The following is an 18,306-nucleotide window of genomic DNA, read 5'->3' as shown; positions in this document are numbered from 1 at the left end:
ATTGACAAATCTTTTCAGAACTTCTATTGGTCTCTGCTTGAACTTGTATGTTGTGCTTCTTCATCAACCTACATTGATTCGAGCTTCCACTCTAAAATTATTTTCTTCTTTGGTTTAATTTCCTTCTTTTGCTTAATTTCTTTCTTTGGCTTTGGCACTTCCCTATCTCTGTAACCTTCACCGACCCTATAATCGAGCAAGATCACTGTGCTCATTGTATAACTTGTTGCTACCAGTAGTGATTGAAGTGAGCAGCATGATGCTTTTAAGCAAGGCTAGATAAACACATGTCTAAGAAAGGAACAGAAGGCTCCGCTGATAGTGGAGATTAAAAAAAAGAGGTGGAGGATGGGTCACTCTCAGAAAACATGACAGTGTGAAGCTATTGGGCAAAATTGTGCGATTATTTATTTATACATTGTTAGACTAGTAATCAAGAGACCACTGTTAAACTCCTATGGCAGTAGTGTCGGTCAATTTTGTTAGTAATCTGGAACTTGGTAGAAAATAAATTATATTCAGTTTTTATGTTAAAGAGCAAAAAATATATAAAATTGTTTTTCTGGTTTGGCCTTTATCAAGCTCCAGACTCACCCTTTATGGATGTCTCTTAAATGCCCTAGCAAGCTACTCCGTTGTACAATTGTCATTATGTTCAAACAGAGAAGGAATTAAAATAGCTACATCATCTGGCAGCAAAATAGGCAGACTTCAAAATTGCTCTCGGACAGGATGACCTTGCAATGTCCTCTTTACAAACATCTGAATGTAAACTGGAAAAGCTGCATACAGATTAGTCAAATAACTGCCTGATGTAATCATGCTCACAGAATCTTATTTTACAGACAATGTGCCCGACTGCTTTATCACAATCTCTGCATATGCCCTGCGCCATTGGTAAAACAGACTCACTGTAGGTGACACCATAGGTGCAAAGGAATAGCCCTTAAAATTCTCAAGTTTGACTCCAACCACGCAAAGTCTGTCAGGTCAAACAAGGGAGGTTTCCTTCCATAGGGCAAGGAAACCATTTCCTGATAACCACCTGCCATCTCTCTGTAACTGATGGAGCAGTACTTTTCCATAATACTTGAATGGTACTTCTAAGTAGCACTGATATTATAGCAAGGACACAAAATGTACTCTGGATAGGGGGTTTCAAAATCCTTCATCAGAAGAGGCTTCGTAGCACCAGCGTTGTCTGAACTGGCCTGAGCCCGAAAGGGCACAGGTGCTCACTGGTCTGTGAAAGATTGTGGGTGAACTAACAGAAGGGATAAACCTAACTGGTTTTGTTCTCACCACCAGGGCAGGTACACTGGAGCATGATCGTATTGTTAGATCGTATTGCTCGCCCCGCCTTACCTCTCTGAGCTGCTCCACCTATATGCTCCTGCCCGGTGCCTCAGGTCAGCTGATCAGCTGCTCCTTGAGGTACCAAGGTCTATGCGGAAGCTCAGAGGGGATAGAGCCTTTTCTGTTGCTGCTCCGGCACTCTGGAACACCTTGCCGCTGCACATCAGACAGGCCCCCTCACTGTCCATCTTCAAATCCTCCCTAAAAACACATTTTTATTCTTTGGCTTTCGACACTGGCTGAGGCATTGCTCCTGTTTTTAGTGCTTTTAATGTCTATTAATTTTTAGTGTGTTTTTTATAGTCCTTCGTTTTACGGTTTTTAATGGTTTTTAATTGTTTGTAATAGCTTTTTGTTCATGAGTTCTCATGTACAGCACTTTGTGGCAACTGCAGTTGTTTAAAGTGCTTTATAAATAAAGTTATTATTATTATATTATTATTATTAGACATGAACAGTTTGCTGAATTTGGTGACATCTCCATTGGTTTGTACGGCACTGCAAATGGGCAAGGCGCCGACCTGTAGGGGGTATGGCTGCCTAGCCTGCAGCTGTCTGTTTTTCATTTCTTTTTTCTTATTTTTAGTTAGTTTAGTGTTTTGTTTTTAAGGAGTTCTAGCTTTTTTATGTGTGGGGGAGAGGGGGGGGAGGGGGAAACTAATTTTCAGGGTCCCAACCTGGTCGGAGATGCAGATTTTCTCCGGGCTGCACTTTCGACCCGTCTTCGCGGCCTACCAGCGGGCCTGGAGCGGCATTTCCTGAGGGGACCGCCCGGAGCCTCGGCATCGGCATCGGCGGCGGCTGCGGAGCTGCGGGTCCGAGGAGCGACGGGGCCGTCCGGAGCCTTGGCATCGGCGGCGGCGGAGGCATCGGCGGCGGCATCGGCATCGGTGGCTGTGGAGCTGCGGGTCTGAGGACGGTGCAGCGCTGGAGCGCCATTGCGGGGCGGGCGGTGTCTTGCCTGGGTCGCCGCGCTGGAACTCTGGTTAGCTGGGACCGGCGTTAAAAACATCGCGGAGCTGCGGGCGGCGGCGCTGAACTTTACATCGGGAGCCTGGGATCTCGCGACGAGATCGCCAGTTGAGCTCCATTCGGCGCGGCCTTGTCGGCTCCGGAAGCTACGGTCTCGAGTAGGGAGGCGGCCGTTCCAGGGTTCCCAGGCCGCTGGGAGAACTCTCCCGACGCCGGAACATCATCACCCGGCGAGGACGGCCTGGAACATCGGGCCTCCGTAGAGGCAACTGTGGAGGCCTCAATAGGCCCGACTATGGGTGGACATTGGGGATGGGACTGGACTTTGTGCCTTCCCCCATAATGGGAACCATTGTGGGGGGATGTTTTTTATGTTAAAGCTATTTATTATTGTTATGTTTGTATTCTTTTTTAATGTGCTGCATTGGCAAAAAGAATTTCACTACATCTAGGTGTATGTGCCAATAAATCAACCTTTGAACCTTTGAATCTCAGGGAACAACTAAAAACAGAAATGCTGTAAGAACATAGCCAGTCAAACAGCAATAAAAGGGAAACTGGTCACCAGTCAATAACCAGTTTTGAGGAAGTTTTACAGACTTGTTTCCCTTTCCACAAATAATGAGTTCATCAGCATTTCTGTTTTTATGTGTCATCCTAATCTTAGAGCAGATTTGGCAGTTCAAACTGCCAGATTTGGCAGTATGAGGTGCCATAAACCATCAGCTGTGGGAGAAATGTGTCGACACTATCTATGACTTCAGCACTATCTAGTCAGGGGATCAATCCAAGTTAAATGAGGTGCAGACAGGCATGTTGGGACAATATCTTGTATTCATGACATTATGAGACAACTGTGAAGCTGCTTAAGACTACAGAGGTGCTAACAAAAACAGCATGTGGTAGATGTCACAATCAGCAGATCAGATCTAATCATCATCATCCTCCCAGATCTAATGGTGAATGGTATAATAACAAGGAACTGCATATATTGGTTTATACCAAAGAGACACAAAATGCTGGAATAACTCAGCAGGTCAGGCAGCATCTCTGGAGAACATGGATTGGTGATGTTTCAGGTCTGGACCCTTCTTCAGACATTGCAGGGGAGTGGGAAAGAAAGCTGGAAAAAAGGAGTGGCAGGACACAGCATGGGCAGGACAAAGGTAAAGGTTTGTTTTTGATAGGCAGATTAGTGAACTAAGGTTAGGGATTAAAAAAAAACAGATGTAAGCCTAAAAAGGATAAAGAGTTACGATTTGTGAACCTCAAGGGTAGAAAACTTGTGAATTGTTTTTTATTGTTTTTTAATTACAATTTGCAATCAATCTGAAGAAGGGTCCCGACCAAAGATACTAGAGGAGCTCCTCTATAATCTTTGGTCCCGACCCAAAACGTCACCTATCCATATTCTCCAGAGATGCTACCTAGCACACTGAGTTACTCCAGCGCTTTGTGTCTTTTTTTAAATGGTGAATGGTAGCAGGTTTCAGCATGACATAAGCATAAAATACTGGCTGTTCACAGGCAATGAAGACTTTCCCATTTTCACAGATTTCCATAAATTGATTTTGTCTGAAGGCCAGGAAACACACAAAAATCACTTGGTTTGGGAATCATGTCTCCACAATATTATAATGAATGGCATCAAAAGCACATAAGACATTAAAAAAAAACTAAAAGCGGAGTGTAAGCTTGTTCTGCCATTCACAGGGATGAATAATTTGTGTCGTCTGGGAAAATCCCACAAGAATCACTTTCATGAGAGACGTACTCATTAACATCGGATATACGGTACCTCCAAACATCGTTCTGGATTTCTCTCACCAGCTGGATTATTTGGACATACTTGTTTGCGTTGGCTGCGTTCATGGTCTTGAGACGGAGGAGGACCCGTGGGAAGCGCTTTGGAGCACCCGCCCGACGAGGATTGCACACACCGCTCCTGAGTATATTACTTGCAAATTTACGTTGTCTCAACAACAAAATGGACGAACTACAACTCCTGCACCAGACAAACAAGGACATCTATCAAGCTGCTGCCCTGTGCTTCACCGAGACCTGGTTGTGTGAGCCGACCCTGGACAATGGGCTGCAACTGACTCGCTTTGAACTACATAGAGCGGACCATGAAGCAGAGGCTGTGGGAAAATCAAGAGGCGGTGGCACTATGCTTCTATAGACAATAGGTGCAGGAGTAGGCCATTCGGCCCTTCGAGCCAGCACCGCCATTCAATGCGATCATAGCTAATCATCCCCAAATAGTACCCCATTCCTGCCTTCTCCCCATATCCCCTGACGCCGCTATTTTTAAGAGCCCTATCTAGTTCTCTCGTGAAAGCATCCAGAGAACCTGCCTCCACCACCTTCTGAGGCAAAGAATGCCAGAAACTCACCACTCTCTGTGAGAAAAAGTGTTTCCTCGTCTCCGTTCTAAATGGCTTACTCCTTATTCTTAAACTGTGGCCTCTGGTTCTGGACTCCCCCAACATTGGGAACATGTTTCCTGCCTCTAGCGTGTCCAAACCCTTAACAATCTTATATGTTTCAATGAGATACCCTCTCATCCTTCTAATCTCCAGAGTGTACAAGCCCAGCAGTTCCATTCTCTCAGAATATGACAGTCCCGCCATCCCGGGCATTAACCATGTAAAACTACGCTGCACTCCCTCAATAGCAAGAATGTCCTTCCTCAAATTAGGGGACCAAAACGGCACACAATACTCCAGGTGTGGTCTCACTAGGCCTCTGTACAACTGCAGAAGGACCTCTTTGCTCCTATATTGGATTCCTCTTGTTATAAAGGCCAACATGCCATTCGCTTTCTTCACTGCCTGCTGTACCTGCATGCTTACTTTCATAGACTGATGTACAAGAACCCCCAGATCCTGTTGTACTTCCCCTTTTCCCACTTGATGCCATTTAGATAGTAATCTGCCTTCCTGTTTTTGCTACCAAAGTGGATAACCTCACATTTATCCGCATTAAACTTCATCTGCCATGCATCTGCTCACTCCCCCAACCTGTCCATTCTCATAGCATCCTCTTCACAGTTCACACTACCAACCAGCTTTGTGTCATCTGCAAATTTGCTAATGTTACTTTGAATCCCTTCATCCAAATCATTGATGTATATTGTAAATAGCTGTGGTCCCAGCATCGAGCCTTGCGGTACCCCACTAGCCACTGCCTGCCATTCTGAAAGGGACCCGTGAATCCCTACTCTTTGCTTCCTGTCTGCCAACCACTTCTCTATCCATGTCAGCACTCTAACCCCAATACCATGTGCCCTAATTTTGCCCACTAATCTCCTATGTGGGACCTTATCAAATGCTTTCTGAAAGTCCAGATTATCTGGCTCTCCCTTGTCCATTTTCCTAGTTACATCTTCAAACAATTCCAGAAGATTAGTCAAGCATGATTTCCCCTTTGTAAATCCATGCTGACTCGGGCCGATATAGTAACCAGGACTGGTGCAGCGACATCATGGTACTGTCACACTTCTGTTCTCCTAATCTGGAATCTTTCTTTATAAACTGCAAACCCTTTCATTCTCCCAGGGAATTTAACTATTTATTCTCGCTGGAGTTTACATCCCCCCCCCAAGTCTGTGTACATGAGGCACAAACGCAACTTGCTGACCAGTTAATGAGGGTAGAGAGTGACTTCCCGGACTCCATGGTAATTTTTTTTGGGATTTCAACAAGGCTAATCGCAGCCGAGACCTTCCAAATACAGACTTCATGTTACCTGCCCTACCAGTGGAGAGAGAACACTCGATCACTGTTACACCTCAATCAAGAACAGGTATCTCTCTGTTCCCCGGGTGGCTCTGGGTCTGATCATTGTATAGTTCACCTTATTCCGACCTACAGGCAGAAACTAAAATCTGCTAAGCCTGTGGTCAGAACAATGAAAAGGTGGACAAGCGAGGGCATTGAAAACCTACAGTCCTGCTTTGACTGTTTAGAATGTGTTCAGGGAAGCAACCACAAGCCTTGATACAGACACTGTGATATCATATGTCAGCTTTTGTGAGGACAGTTGCATTCCCACTAGGACCCAGATCTGGTTCAACAATGAGAAGCCCTGGTTTACTGCGGAACTCAGACAGCTCTGCCAGTCTAAAGATGAAGCCTACAGGAGAGGGAGTGCAGACCTCTACAGGCAGGCCATGTACAAGCTGAGAACAGGAAACAGAGCTGCCAAGGAAAGGTACTCTGAGAGGTTGAGGAGCAAGATCTCAGCTAATGTGTCTTCAGTTTGGAAGGGCTTGCAAGAAATCACCAGCTACAACACCATCATCTGCAATTCCATGTGTCTACATTTGCAAGTTTATGCTTTGTTTCTACATTTGGAAACAAAAGCTAGCTCTCTAATGGCAATATATTATTCTCCAAACATGGTTGCGTGTAATATAAATATAGCAACAGATTAAAATATCAGAAGCACTTAACATCATGGTTTAAATTCATTTCTGATAATCGATGTGTTAAAATTAATCTCTCAGTAATCGCTGTGCTCAAAACAATTGTGCCACTTGGGAGGAAAATCACACTAATTGACAGCAGAATGCAGTAAATAGTATCAGCATTACCATTATGTTCATGACATTAAAAACATTTCTAGCTACGGACCTGTGGGTTCCTTTAGTTGAACTTAACGATAAGATAACACTGTTTTAAATAATATCTACTAAGTGTCAATAGCAATTGGCATTTCAATTTGCCTGAGATGCCAATGTTTTCCCCAGAGTTCTCTTTCATTTGTTCCCAAATCCAAAATATTAATTACTTCCTCAATTCATTGCATTCACGTATATAAAGCATAAGCAAGTTCTAGCTGCCCAAATCTTCTGAGATGTTGCAAAGCAAAAGATTGCAGAAATTGAAAACTAAAATGTATAACTGAAAATTCTAGAAATACACAGCAGGCACAGCAGAAACCATGGACAGAAATAGTTAAAATTTCATGCTGCAATCTTTTGTCAGAATGACTGGTGGGGATTTCCAACATTGTCTGGTTTTTTTCCTTTAAATTTTTTTTATTTCTTCACACTTCATTCAATGGGATTGGCCTTTTCATTTCTTACCCACTCTTCCCAATTCTCCTCCAGAGCAACCTCTTTCCATTTTCCTCCCATAGAAGATTTGAGCACCCAGAATATGCAACTTGGTCTGTTAGAGTGGTGGAAATTAAGCCATAAATGCAGAGTGATAGTAGTCTTCATCATATGTTGATGGATGTGATCCAGCATTGGAGACGGGAATAGGTAGTCAGTGGACAAGATTGGCAGTTGTTTGGTGTCCAGGAGAGTTATAGCATATCGGTAGTTAGGATGACAAATCACTAGGTGAGTAGAAGGGGCAATGTAGAGGAATGCTTGGAAGTTGAAAGCCATTACAGATCAACAGTGGCACAGTAGGGAACTTTGGAGAGCTAGAGAAATATACCACTCAAATATACACATATAAATCAGGGATCCATTGCTGTTTAAGACCTGCTCAGAGAGATATCTTTCAGACACGCAGATGTCTGTCTGCTTATTTGGTGCAGAGAAAGCCAGCAGCCCACATGGGCAACCCACACACTTCTGAATGTTCAGAATGGGCATATTGGCTTGTGTTGTGTTGCATGTTGTTGGATGCCAATGCATGTGCCCACTGTTCTCTCTGCAGAACAAGCCAGATACAATGTCTCCAGTATGAAAATCAATGACTTATGAATCACATATTTGGTCTTCAATTTCCAATTGTGTTTTGTTTTTCACATAAATTGGATTATGTAGAATAGAAAATCCTAATGCTATATGATTCAATTTTGAAGAAAGTCTACTTAGTTTTGGAAGTCTTTCTTCTTATAGCAGGTTTTTGATACGTGTTATTACTTTGTACTTCACAAACCACCACTGCCAAAGTCAAAATTAATTTCTCCTTGAAAACTGTAGCTATGTTAGATATGGAAACCAAATATGCAAACACATATTAGTGCAACATTATTGGGTCCAGTGCCTTTTTGTTTGTAATGTGGATTAATCATTAATCTGTGACCTGAATTTATTTCCATGCCACACCTATACTAGTTCCAACAAGCTGTTTGTTCTGCTTTCAGGAAACAATCAATTGTCTCCATTCCTGATCTCATTATACCCTACAAAATAGAAAGTGATGGAGAAACTCAGCGGGTCAGGTAACCTCTGGGGAGGAATGGACAGGTGATGTTTTGTTTCGGGCCAGATTGATTGCATGGGAAAGAGAGATGGGGCAGGACAAACCATGCTAAATGATTCCATCTTCAAATAATAATAATACATCTTCCACCCCCACATATATCCTCTCGTTCTATCCCATGCTTAATTGAAATGGCTTGGCAAATCAGCCAAAACTAGCATATTGGAGGAGGGAAATAAATGCTGACTTCAAGTGATGCTGAAACAAAATATTCATCCATCTATTTAATGACCAATTTGTGCCAGTTGGAGCATAAACAATATGACCCCAATACACGAAACAGCATAGTTGTGCGTACATCTGGTCCCCTTAGTCTTCAGGTTTTTTTGGGGGTATGAAGGCTTTGTCAAACTTCAGCTATTTGACCCACATCTCAGCCTGGTTGAATTTGAAACAAAACCTCTCTGGGAGGTACACAAAATTGCTGGAGAAACTCAGCGGGTGCAGCAGCATCTATGGAGCGAAGGAAATAACCTCTGGGAGGTGTTTTAGAATGTCTCCTTGTTTCTCCTCTCTCGCGGACAAGGTATAATTGACGACGACGCGCGCGGCAGGTGGGCGTGGCTCAGATCAGGCAACCAGCGACGTCGTGATGATGACGGCGTCGTTACGTAACGTGCCCCCTCCCCTCCCCTCCCCTCGCCCCGCCCCGCCCGGGGGAAAACGTCAGCTGCGTTAAGATGGCGGCGGTGCGGTTGTTCCGGAAAGAGTAACGGTCGACAGACCGACAGACAGACGGCAGAGTCAGGCCGGCCCGGCTGCCCGGCCCCTGGGTGACGGAGGGAGACAGGCAGGAGCCGGCAACAGGAGCTGGCCCGCCACCCACCCACCCACCCAGCACAGTGACACTCGCCGTGGAGCCAGCCAGCGGGACGCGAGGATGTGTTGCTGCGTCTGCACGGGTGGCTGAGAGCTCGCTGCGGGTGTGGGAAGGATGAACCAAGAGGTAAGTGTGAGAGGGAAGGAGAGGTGGTGCGCAGGGTGTGTGTGTAAAGGTGGTGCTAGGAGGGAGGGAGGGGTTGACAGCGAGCCCTTGTGGGTGGGTGAACACAGCCCGGAGAGCTGCTACAGGTGAGCCAGCAGATGTTGTGTCAGCTTGAGCTGTTGCCTCCTGGGCTGTGTTGGGCGGGGGAGACGAGGGCCGCCGGCGCATCGCATCGCACCGCATCGCACCACTGCCTGGGTGGGTGGACAGGTAGTCGGGTGGAGAATTCGCCAGCTGCTCCCGCATTGTCTGCAGCCACGGGCCACGCCCAGCATTCCCCCGTCCCCCAATATACCTGCAGTGTGGGCGCACAGACAACCAAAGATCCTATAACGAGCCAACTGCCACCCCTGCCCATAATCTCGGCCACTGGGCGCACCTGAACTCTGCGGACATCTCTCTCTGTCCACTCTGATCGCTGTGGCGACCCCAGGCTGTCAACATTATTCGCGACTGAGTGGATCTACCGCTTTGCAATTCTGTGATTTTGAGATCTTCATAATTGATTTGACATATCGATCTTACGTTGTGCCACCTTTCATTAACCCTCAAAAGATCATAGGGAGAACGCCTCATGACGGTTTCCTCTTTCAACCTTTCCCACAATTCCTTGACTGGACCAAAACTCTCAAATCGCTCAGTCTGATGAAAGGTCCGACCAGAAACGTCGCCTATCCATGGTGATTTACTCCAACACATTGTGTATTTTTCTCTCAAATCTATTTTGAATGCAAGCAGTGACTGAGCCTCTGTGCCCTTCAGCATTCAACACGTTGAAGACGTTCCTCCTTAATGTTGGTCCCAAATGGCACACTCTTATTTGTGACTGATCCCTAGTTCCAGTTTCTGTAACTGGATTCACCCTGTTGAGTCCCCTCAGAATTTAATATTTTTCAATGTAATCACTCATTTCACACACTTTAAAGGTGCAGAGTTTAATTTACTGTATGATTCAATTCAATTCAATTCAACTTTAATGTCATTGCACAAATACTGAGTATGGGTACAACGAAATGCAGTTTTGCGTCAGTCCGTAGTAGTAGTGCATATAGAAATTAAAAAAAAAAAAAAAAAAAAAAGCAGATACAGAATAATCAAAAATACAGAATAATTAAACAATGGGGACGGAGGGACTGGAGAAATCTATCGGCGGGACTCCGAGTTCAGCAATGTGATGGTATAATTGTAGAAGCTGTTCCTCATCCTGCTGGTACGAGACCTGAGGCTCCTGTACCGTCTCCCTGATGGGAGGAGGGCAAACAGTCCATGGTTGGGGTGGGAGGGGTCTTTAATGATCTTCCCAGCCCGTCTCAGACACCGTTTTCGGTGGAGGGCATCCATGGCAGGGAGCGGGGCACCGATGATGTGCTGCGCGGTTTTCACCACCCGTTGTAGTGCCTTCCTGTCCGCAACAGTGCAGCTGCTGTACCATACCGTGAAGCAGGTGGTCAGGATGCTCTCGATGGTACAGCGGTAGAAGTTGGTCAGTATCTGGGGGGACAGGTGGGCTTTCTTGAGCCTCCTCAGGAAGTAAAGGCGCTGCTGTGCCTTTTTGATCAGCTTGGAGGTGTTGAGGGACCAGGACAAATCCTCCGAGATATGTACCCCGAGGAATTTGTAGCTGGAGACGCGCTCCACCTCAGCCCCATTTATATGGATGGGGGTATGACTGCCTCCTCTGACCTTCCTGAAGTCGACAATAATTTCCTTCGTCTTCTTGGAGTTGAGGATGAGGTTATTGTTGGCACACCAGGTTGTCAGGTGCTGGACCTCCTCTCTGTAGGCTGATTCATCGTTGTCACTGATCAGTCCTACCAACGTGGTGTCGTCAGCAAACTTAATGATGGCGTTGGATCCGTACTTAGGGATGCAGTCGTGGGTGAAGAGGGAGTAGAGGAGAGGGTTGAGCACACAGCCCTGTGGCACGCTGGTGTTCAGTGTTATAGTGGAGGAGGTGAGGTTGTTGACCCTAACAGACTGTGGTCTGTTGGTGAGGAAATCCAGTGTCCAGTTGCAGAGGGAGGTGGAGATGCCAAGTCCGCTGAGTTTGGTGATCAAGCTGGCGGGGATGACAATGTTAAAGGCAGAGCTGAAATCAATGAACATCAACCTGATGTAGGAGTTGTTGTTGTCCAGGTGGGTCAGGGCAGAGTGTAGAGCCGCCGATATGGCGTCCTCTGTAGACCTGTTGGCCCGGTAGGCAAACTGATGGGGGTCCAGTGTGGGGGGGAGGCTGGCTTTGAGGTGAGCCAAGATCAGCCGCTCAAAGCACTTAGCAATGACAGGGGTGAGTGCCACTGGGCGGAAATCGTTGAGACTCCCTGTGGCTGACTGTTTGGGCACTGGCACGATGGTTGACGTCTTGATGCAAGTGGGGACAACACCCTGGGCCAGTGAGAGATTGAAAATGTCGGTGAAGACTGGGGATAGTTGTCCAGCACATGCCCTAAGCACCCGGCCAGGGATGCCATCGGGGCCGGCAGCTTTGTGCTCATTCACCTTTCTCAGTGCATCTTGTACAGCAGAGGTGGAGAGACTGAGGGGTTGTTCATTTGGGGGTGGAGCAACTTTGATGGCTGGGGTTTTGTTGTCCCGGTCAAAGCGAGCATAGAAATGGTTTAGCTCGTCAGGAAGGGTGGCGTTGTCTGGGGGAGGGGTGTTAACTAGCTGGTAATCGCCAAGGGATTTGATTCCTTGCCACATGCGCCTGGGGTCAGAGTTGTTTTGGAAGTGCTCCTCAATCCGCCGTTTGTGATTGAGTTTGGCATTCCTAATTCCCATTTTCAGATTGGCCCTGGATGAGCTGTATCCCTCAGCGTCGCCAGATCTGAAAGCGGCATTGCGAGCCTTCAGTAGGAGTCTGACCTCCCTGCTCATGCACGGCTTCTGGTTAGGGAAGGTCTTTATCTCTTTGTGGGTAGTGACATTATCGGTGCAGAATTTTATATAGTCCATAACTGTTGAGGTGTATGAGTTGATGTCCACTTGTGAATTGAAGGTGGACTGGGTAGCAAACAGACTCCAGTCTGTCTGCTGAAACTGCTCCTGTAAAACAGAGACAGCCCCCTCAGGCCAAACCTTCACTGTCCTCATGGTAGGTTTCACCCGTCTGATCAGAGGTGTATATTTGGGGAGCAGGAACAGAGAGAGGTGGTCAGACTGACCAAGGTGGGGGAGGGGAAGGGCTTTGTAGGCTTCAGTAATATTAGTATAAACTAAGTCCAGAATATTGTTTCCTCTGGTTGGGCAGGAAACATGCTGATGGAACCTGGGGAGTACAGTTTTAAGGTCGGAGTGGTTTAAATCACCCGCAACAATAAATGCCCCCTCTGGGTGAGCAGATAGATGTTTGCTGATAGCAGCTTGCAGCTCTTCCATTGCTAGCCTGGCATTAGCGTCCGGGGGTACATAGACTGCAGTGATAACAGTCGATGTGAATTCTCTGGGCAAATAGAAGGGCCTGCACTTTAACATCAGGTATTCCAGGTCAGCAGAGCAGTGACTACCAATCCTAACAACGTCCGTACACCATGTGTTATTCATATAGATGCACAGTCCGCCGTCCTTGGTCTTACCGGAGTCCTCCGCTGTTCTGTCGGCCCTGAAGACAGTGCGCCCCTCCAGCTCGATGGCGTTGTCCGGGATGTTGCCGTTGAGCCATGTTTCAGTAAAGACCATGGCGTTGCAGTCAGCGATCCTTCTGTGTGTGGTGATCCGCAGCCGTAGTTCGTCGATTTTACTCACCAGGGACCGGACATTCGCGAGCAAAATGCTGGGCAGAGCTGGCTGGTGCGGGTTTGATTTCAGCCTAGCTCGATAGCCTCCCCGCTTCCCACGTCTTTGTTTGCGGTCCCTGCGCCGCCTCCGGGCACTTCCTGTCTGGGGAGCTGGCCCGCGCGACCACGGTGTCCTGGCGTTCTCCGGCAGCAGTTGAAAGTCGCTTCTGGGGCTCGTTATGCAGAGACGGCCGAGCTCTAGTAGCTCCTGACGGCCGTACAGAGTCTTCGCTCGAGTGCTCCGGGCGAAAACTAAGGTAATGATTAACAGGAAAAAAACTAAATTGCAAAAACTACGGAGACGCAGAGCCTCGCGTTGTGCACGCGAAGCCATCTTGATCTATGATGGACCGAACATGGCAGGAACTAGTCTAGTAATATTTTGCCGCATTCCCTCTATAGCAAATAAATCTTTTAGATAAGGAAATAAATAGTTTGCTGTACTCCAGATGAGGTCCTCCAATTATACTAAGTCATCTTTACTATCGTACTGAATCTTCCAGTATATAATCACAGTGAATATGTAAAGTTGTATTTTGTTCTCTTGGCTAACTCATTGCTAGAAGTTATGTAAGAGTTTAGGATAAATCTCTCTGGCACTCCGTTAGTTCCAGCATTTTAAACTGAGGGCCTATTTATTACTTCTGTTTATTTATTCAATCTAGTATGTTAACTCCTTCCCCTGCTCCCAAATGCATGTGCTCAACCACATCCTGTGTGGGCTGTTATCAAGATTCTTTAAAATCCATATAGCCACATCTACAAGTTTCCCCCACTTCTATTCTACCAAATAATTTCAAATAAATCCGGTAGATTGGTCAACATGAACCCCTTTCAAAAATTCTAGTTGATTCTGATCAATTATTGTTTTCTAAATTTATTGATGACAGCTTTTATTTCTAAATCACAGGATTTTTCCAGCTACCAGAATCCATTGTCAGAACAATGTTGTTTTTCAGTGTAATACAGCCTTTCATACTTTGCTTTCTTTGTTTGATTACTGTATCACCCATTAATGTATCTGTAATTTAGATATTTGTACCATGACCTTCATTATCAGGCTAATAAACAATTTGTACCAGTGTTTTCTGCCCCCTACTGTTGCTTTTCTCCATCCAAGCAGATTCTAATTCTGTACATCATTTGCTGACCCAAGGTCAATTCTAATAACTGTTTGGATGATGTCTCTTCCTAACAGTGTCTCACCACCTTGGCAACTCAGTGGCACAGCTAGTAGAGCCTCTGTCTCATAGCACCAGAGACCCAAGTTTGATCTTGACCTTGAGTGCTGCCTGTGTGCAGTTAGCACATTTGCTCATTCTCCCTTTGATCACGTACATTTATTTTGGGTGCTCCAGTTTCCTCCCACAACACCAAAGATTTCATGGGGGTTTGTAGGTTAATTGGCCTCTATAAATTTACCCCAGTATGTGAAAGCGGAAATAGACGCATAGAGTGACAATAGCATGATCGGTAGTTAGCATGGATGTGCTGATGGGCCTGTTTCCATGTTCTATCACTAAACATCTCTTTTCATTTACAATATCCTTCCTAAATATCAAGTATCCTGGAACATTTAATTTCCAGCATTGGTCATCTTCTAACCACTCTGTCAAACCATTCATACCTTTAACTTGTCCAGCTTGGATAAAGGTGACTATACTAAGGTTTCCACAAGGCATTAGGTAATTTATTGGTATGAATAGCAGATTGGCTGGCAAACAAAAAAGAGTAGGCATAAATAAGCCTTTTCCTTAGCAAGATGTAACAATTAGTGCGCCACATTCTGGATTTCTATATCAGTATGTCGAGAAAGCGGGTGAAGTAACCAAAGTCATAGTTGTGAAATTTGCTGATGACACAATTATAGGCAGAAAGTAAGTTGTGAGGAGATGTAAGGAAACTAAAAAGGTCCATGGGTTATGTGAATTAATCTGGCAAATGGAGTATGTAAGGAAATGTGAAATTGTCCATTAAGGCAGAAAAAAGAAGCATGTTTTGTCAATTATGAGAAATTGAAGAGCTCTGAGTGTTACCTACTTCGAAACCATGTTTATAATGCAGTACACAGTAATCCTAATGCTGGAAACAGTCAACCAGTTAGGTTCCACCTTCGATGGAGAAACACAGTTTATGTTTTGGGTAACTGGCCCTTCATCAATTTACCGTTTCTCTCCCCACAGACATTGCTTGAGTTGCTGGTGAATTTATAACACTTTTAATTCAGATCCCCAGCATCTGCTTTTTATTTTTGCGTTTTTAAATATCGTGTTCGTTCCTTATTTTAACAAAGGTATTGAAGCTGTTTGAAGAAATCCATAGTAGTTCAAATGGTTAAGCTTGGAAAGCTGAAATAAAACCAGAAAATACTTTGGGTATTCAGTAGCTCGGGCATCAACTTTGGGGAGAAAAAGTTAACATTTCAAATTGAGCCTTTATTGGAATAAACCCTTTAACTAGTGAATTTCTATTTTAGAATATTTTTATGTTCTGTTGGGAAATGAATCACTAAATGTCATTGTTTAACAGGCATCATTTTGATTATATCATTTTTATGTTGGTCTAGATCAGTAATCATTTTTGTATTTGTGTATGGACAACATTTTCTTGGTATTTAATGAATCATTATGATCTTAAAATGTTCAGGACTATATTAGATGCTTTCATGATCAGAGTTTGTTGGGATGAAATAGTTTGATTATATCATTTTTATGTTGGTCTAGATCAGTAATCATTTTTGTATTTGTGTATGGACAACATTTTCTTGGTATTTAATGAATCATTATGATCTTAAAATGTTCAGGACTATATTAGATGCTTTCATGATCAGAGTTTGTTGGGATGAAATAGTAACCTTCAATTACAAATAACTGAATGTACAATTGCTATAATAAGTTTACATAAGAAACAAGCAGTAGGCCAATTACTCTTTGCGCATGTATTGCCATTCAATGGAGGTTTTGAATCAATCTTTTAGTCTCGGTATCAATCGCACATTGCTGCTCTCTCTCTCTGGAACACTTGACTTTCTTGAATTGAATGTCTGTCTATTCTCCACTTTAATTTGGCGGCTCTTCCTCCTCTGCTCTCAGCTAAAGATTTCCAAAGAATCTCAATTTTCATTGAAGAAACACCTCTTTAGTCTGGAACTATAGCATCTAGTTTGAGATAGAATCACTGAAAATAACCTCTTAACAAGTGCCCAGTCCATTGCCCTCGAAATCCCAAAATTATATATGCTCAGTTCCTATTTTTCTTTTTACTCCAGTGACAAGGTGCACTCTTCATTCAATAACTCCTTCATCCCAAGAATCATTCAATTTTCCTTTCAAAGTATTTGATACAAGCATGTCCTCCTGTTGTGTCAATAGCTCCTTTGTAAAGTTTATATTGTGTTTTTGTTTTGATAATTGCCTTTGTCTGTTTCTTGTTTGACACCTTCAATAAATAATTCTGGCAAGTTCTGATATCATGGCAGATATTGCAGATTGAGCGAATTTGTCTTAAAATTTGGCAGGGCGAACTTTTAACGTTGGGAGGTCATGAGTAGAATTAGGCCATTCAGCCCATCAAGTCTACTACACCATTCAATCATGGCTGATCCATCTCTCCTACATTCTCCCCATAACCTCTGACACCCGTACTAATCAATAATCTATCTATCTCTGTCTTAAAAATATCCACTGACTTGGCCTCCTCAGCCTTTTGTGGCAAAGAATTCCACAGATTCACCACCCTCTGACCAAATAAATGTCTCCTCATCTCCCTCCTAAAAGAACATCCTTTAATGCTGAGGCTATGACCTCTAGTCTTAGACCCACTAGTGGAAATATCCTCTCCACATCCACTCTATCTAAGCCTTTCACTATTCTGTATGTTTCAATGAGGTCCCCCCTCATTGTTCTAAACTCCAGCAAATACCAGGCCAGTGCCAACAAATGCTCACCATTGGTTAACCTAGTCATTCCTGGGATCATTCTTGTAAACCTCCTCTGGACCCTCTCCAGAGCCAACACATCCTTCCTCAGATAGGATGCCCAAAGGGAGAAAAGTATATTTGAAACAAAAATTGAATAGGAGATGTGGTTTAAATAGATAAATGCTATAACACTTCAATATCAATAGATAGGTAAATATAGTGGGAGATCTGAATTGGGAAAGTGGTAGGACTGGAGAAACATGCAATGATGCCATGAAGAATTTTGCTATTCTGAAGATCAGTGAATATTACTTGCTCAGTATTAGATAGTCATAATTTTCAATCTCAGGTTAAAAGTGTAACCAGTGAAGAAAGTGTAGCCAGTATCACATGAGGCTGCTAAACAAGATAGGAGCCCATGGTATTAGAAGCAAATACAAGCATGGATAGAAGATTGGCTGACTGTCAGAAGGCAAAGAGTGGGAGTAAAGGAGGCCTTTTCTGGATGGCTGCCGGTGACGAATGGTGTTACACAGGGATTGGTGTTGGGTCTGCTAGAAATGGATGCGGTTGCAAGGGAAAGTACCAGGGGAGTGGGTGGTTTGGGTGGGAAAGGACAAATTGACCAGGGAGTTACGGAGGGAATGGTCTCTGCGGAAAGCAGAAAGGGGGAGGAGATGGGAAGATGTGGCCAGTGGTGGGATCCCGTTGGAGGTGGCGAAAATGTTGGAGGATTATTTGTTGTATGTGATGGCTGGTAGGGTGGAAGGTGAGGACAAGGGGGACTATACTTGTTACGAGTGGGGGGGATGGGGAGAGCGGAGTTCCAGGATATAGAGGAGACCCTGGTGAGAGCCTTGCCTATAGTAGAAGAGGGGAACCCACGTTCCCTAAAGAATGAGGACATCTCTGATGCCCTGGTTTGGAACACCTCATCCTGGGTGCAGATGCGGCGTAGACGGAGGAATTAGGATAGGGGATGTCCTTACAGGGAGCATGGTGGGAAGATGTGTAGTCCAGATAGCCATGGGAGTCAGTGGGGTGGTAGTAGATATCGGTCAGTAGTCT

General features: G+C 44.7%; 1 protein-coding gene across 3 annotated transcripts in view; it reads left to right on the top strand.

Annotated features, from left to right (window-relative positions):
• Positions 1 to 9,193: 9,193 nt before the first annotated feature.
• snx13 (sorting nexin 13) overlaps positions 9,194 to 18,306 on the top strand; it is a 178,736-nt gene continuing 169,623 nt past the window's right edge. For 2 of the 3 annotated variants that reach the window (XM_033045898.1, XM_033045881.1), the window contains exon 1: positions 9,215 to 9,504. Coding sequence is in view for 2 of the 3 variants with exons in the window: in XM_033045881.1 (XP_032901772.1) it covers positions 9,493 to 9,504 (12 nt within the window). In the remaining variant the exon portion in view is untranslated. Of the gene's footprint in view, positions 9,505 to 18,306 lie in introns of all 3 variants that reach the window. The other variant, XM_033045890.1, reaches the window with a different exon arrangement.

The sequence above is a fragment of the Amblyraja radiata genome, chromosome 2 (genome assembly GCF_010909765.2).
Source record: "Amblyraja radiata isolate CabotCenter1 chromosome 2, sAmbRad1.1.pri, whole genome shotgun sequence".
NCBI classification, from domain to species: domain Eukaryota; kingdom Metazoa; phylum Chordata; class Chondrichthyes; order Rajiformes; family Rajidae; genus Amblyraja; species Amblyraja radiata.
This window is presented reverse-complemented; position numbering and strand designations above follow the sequence as displayed.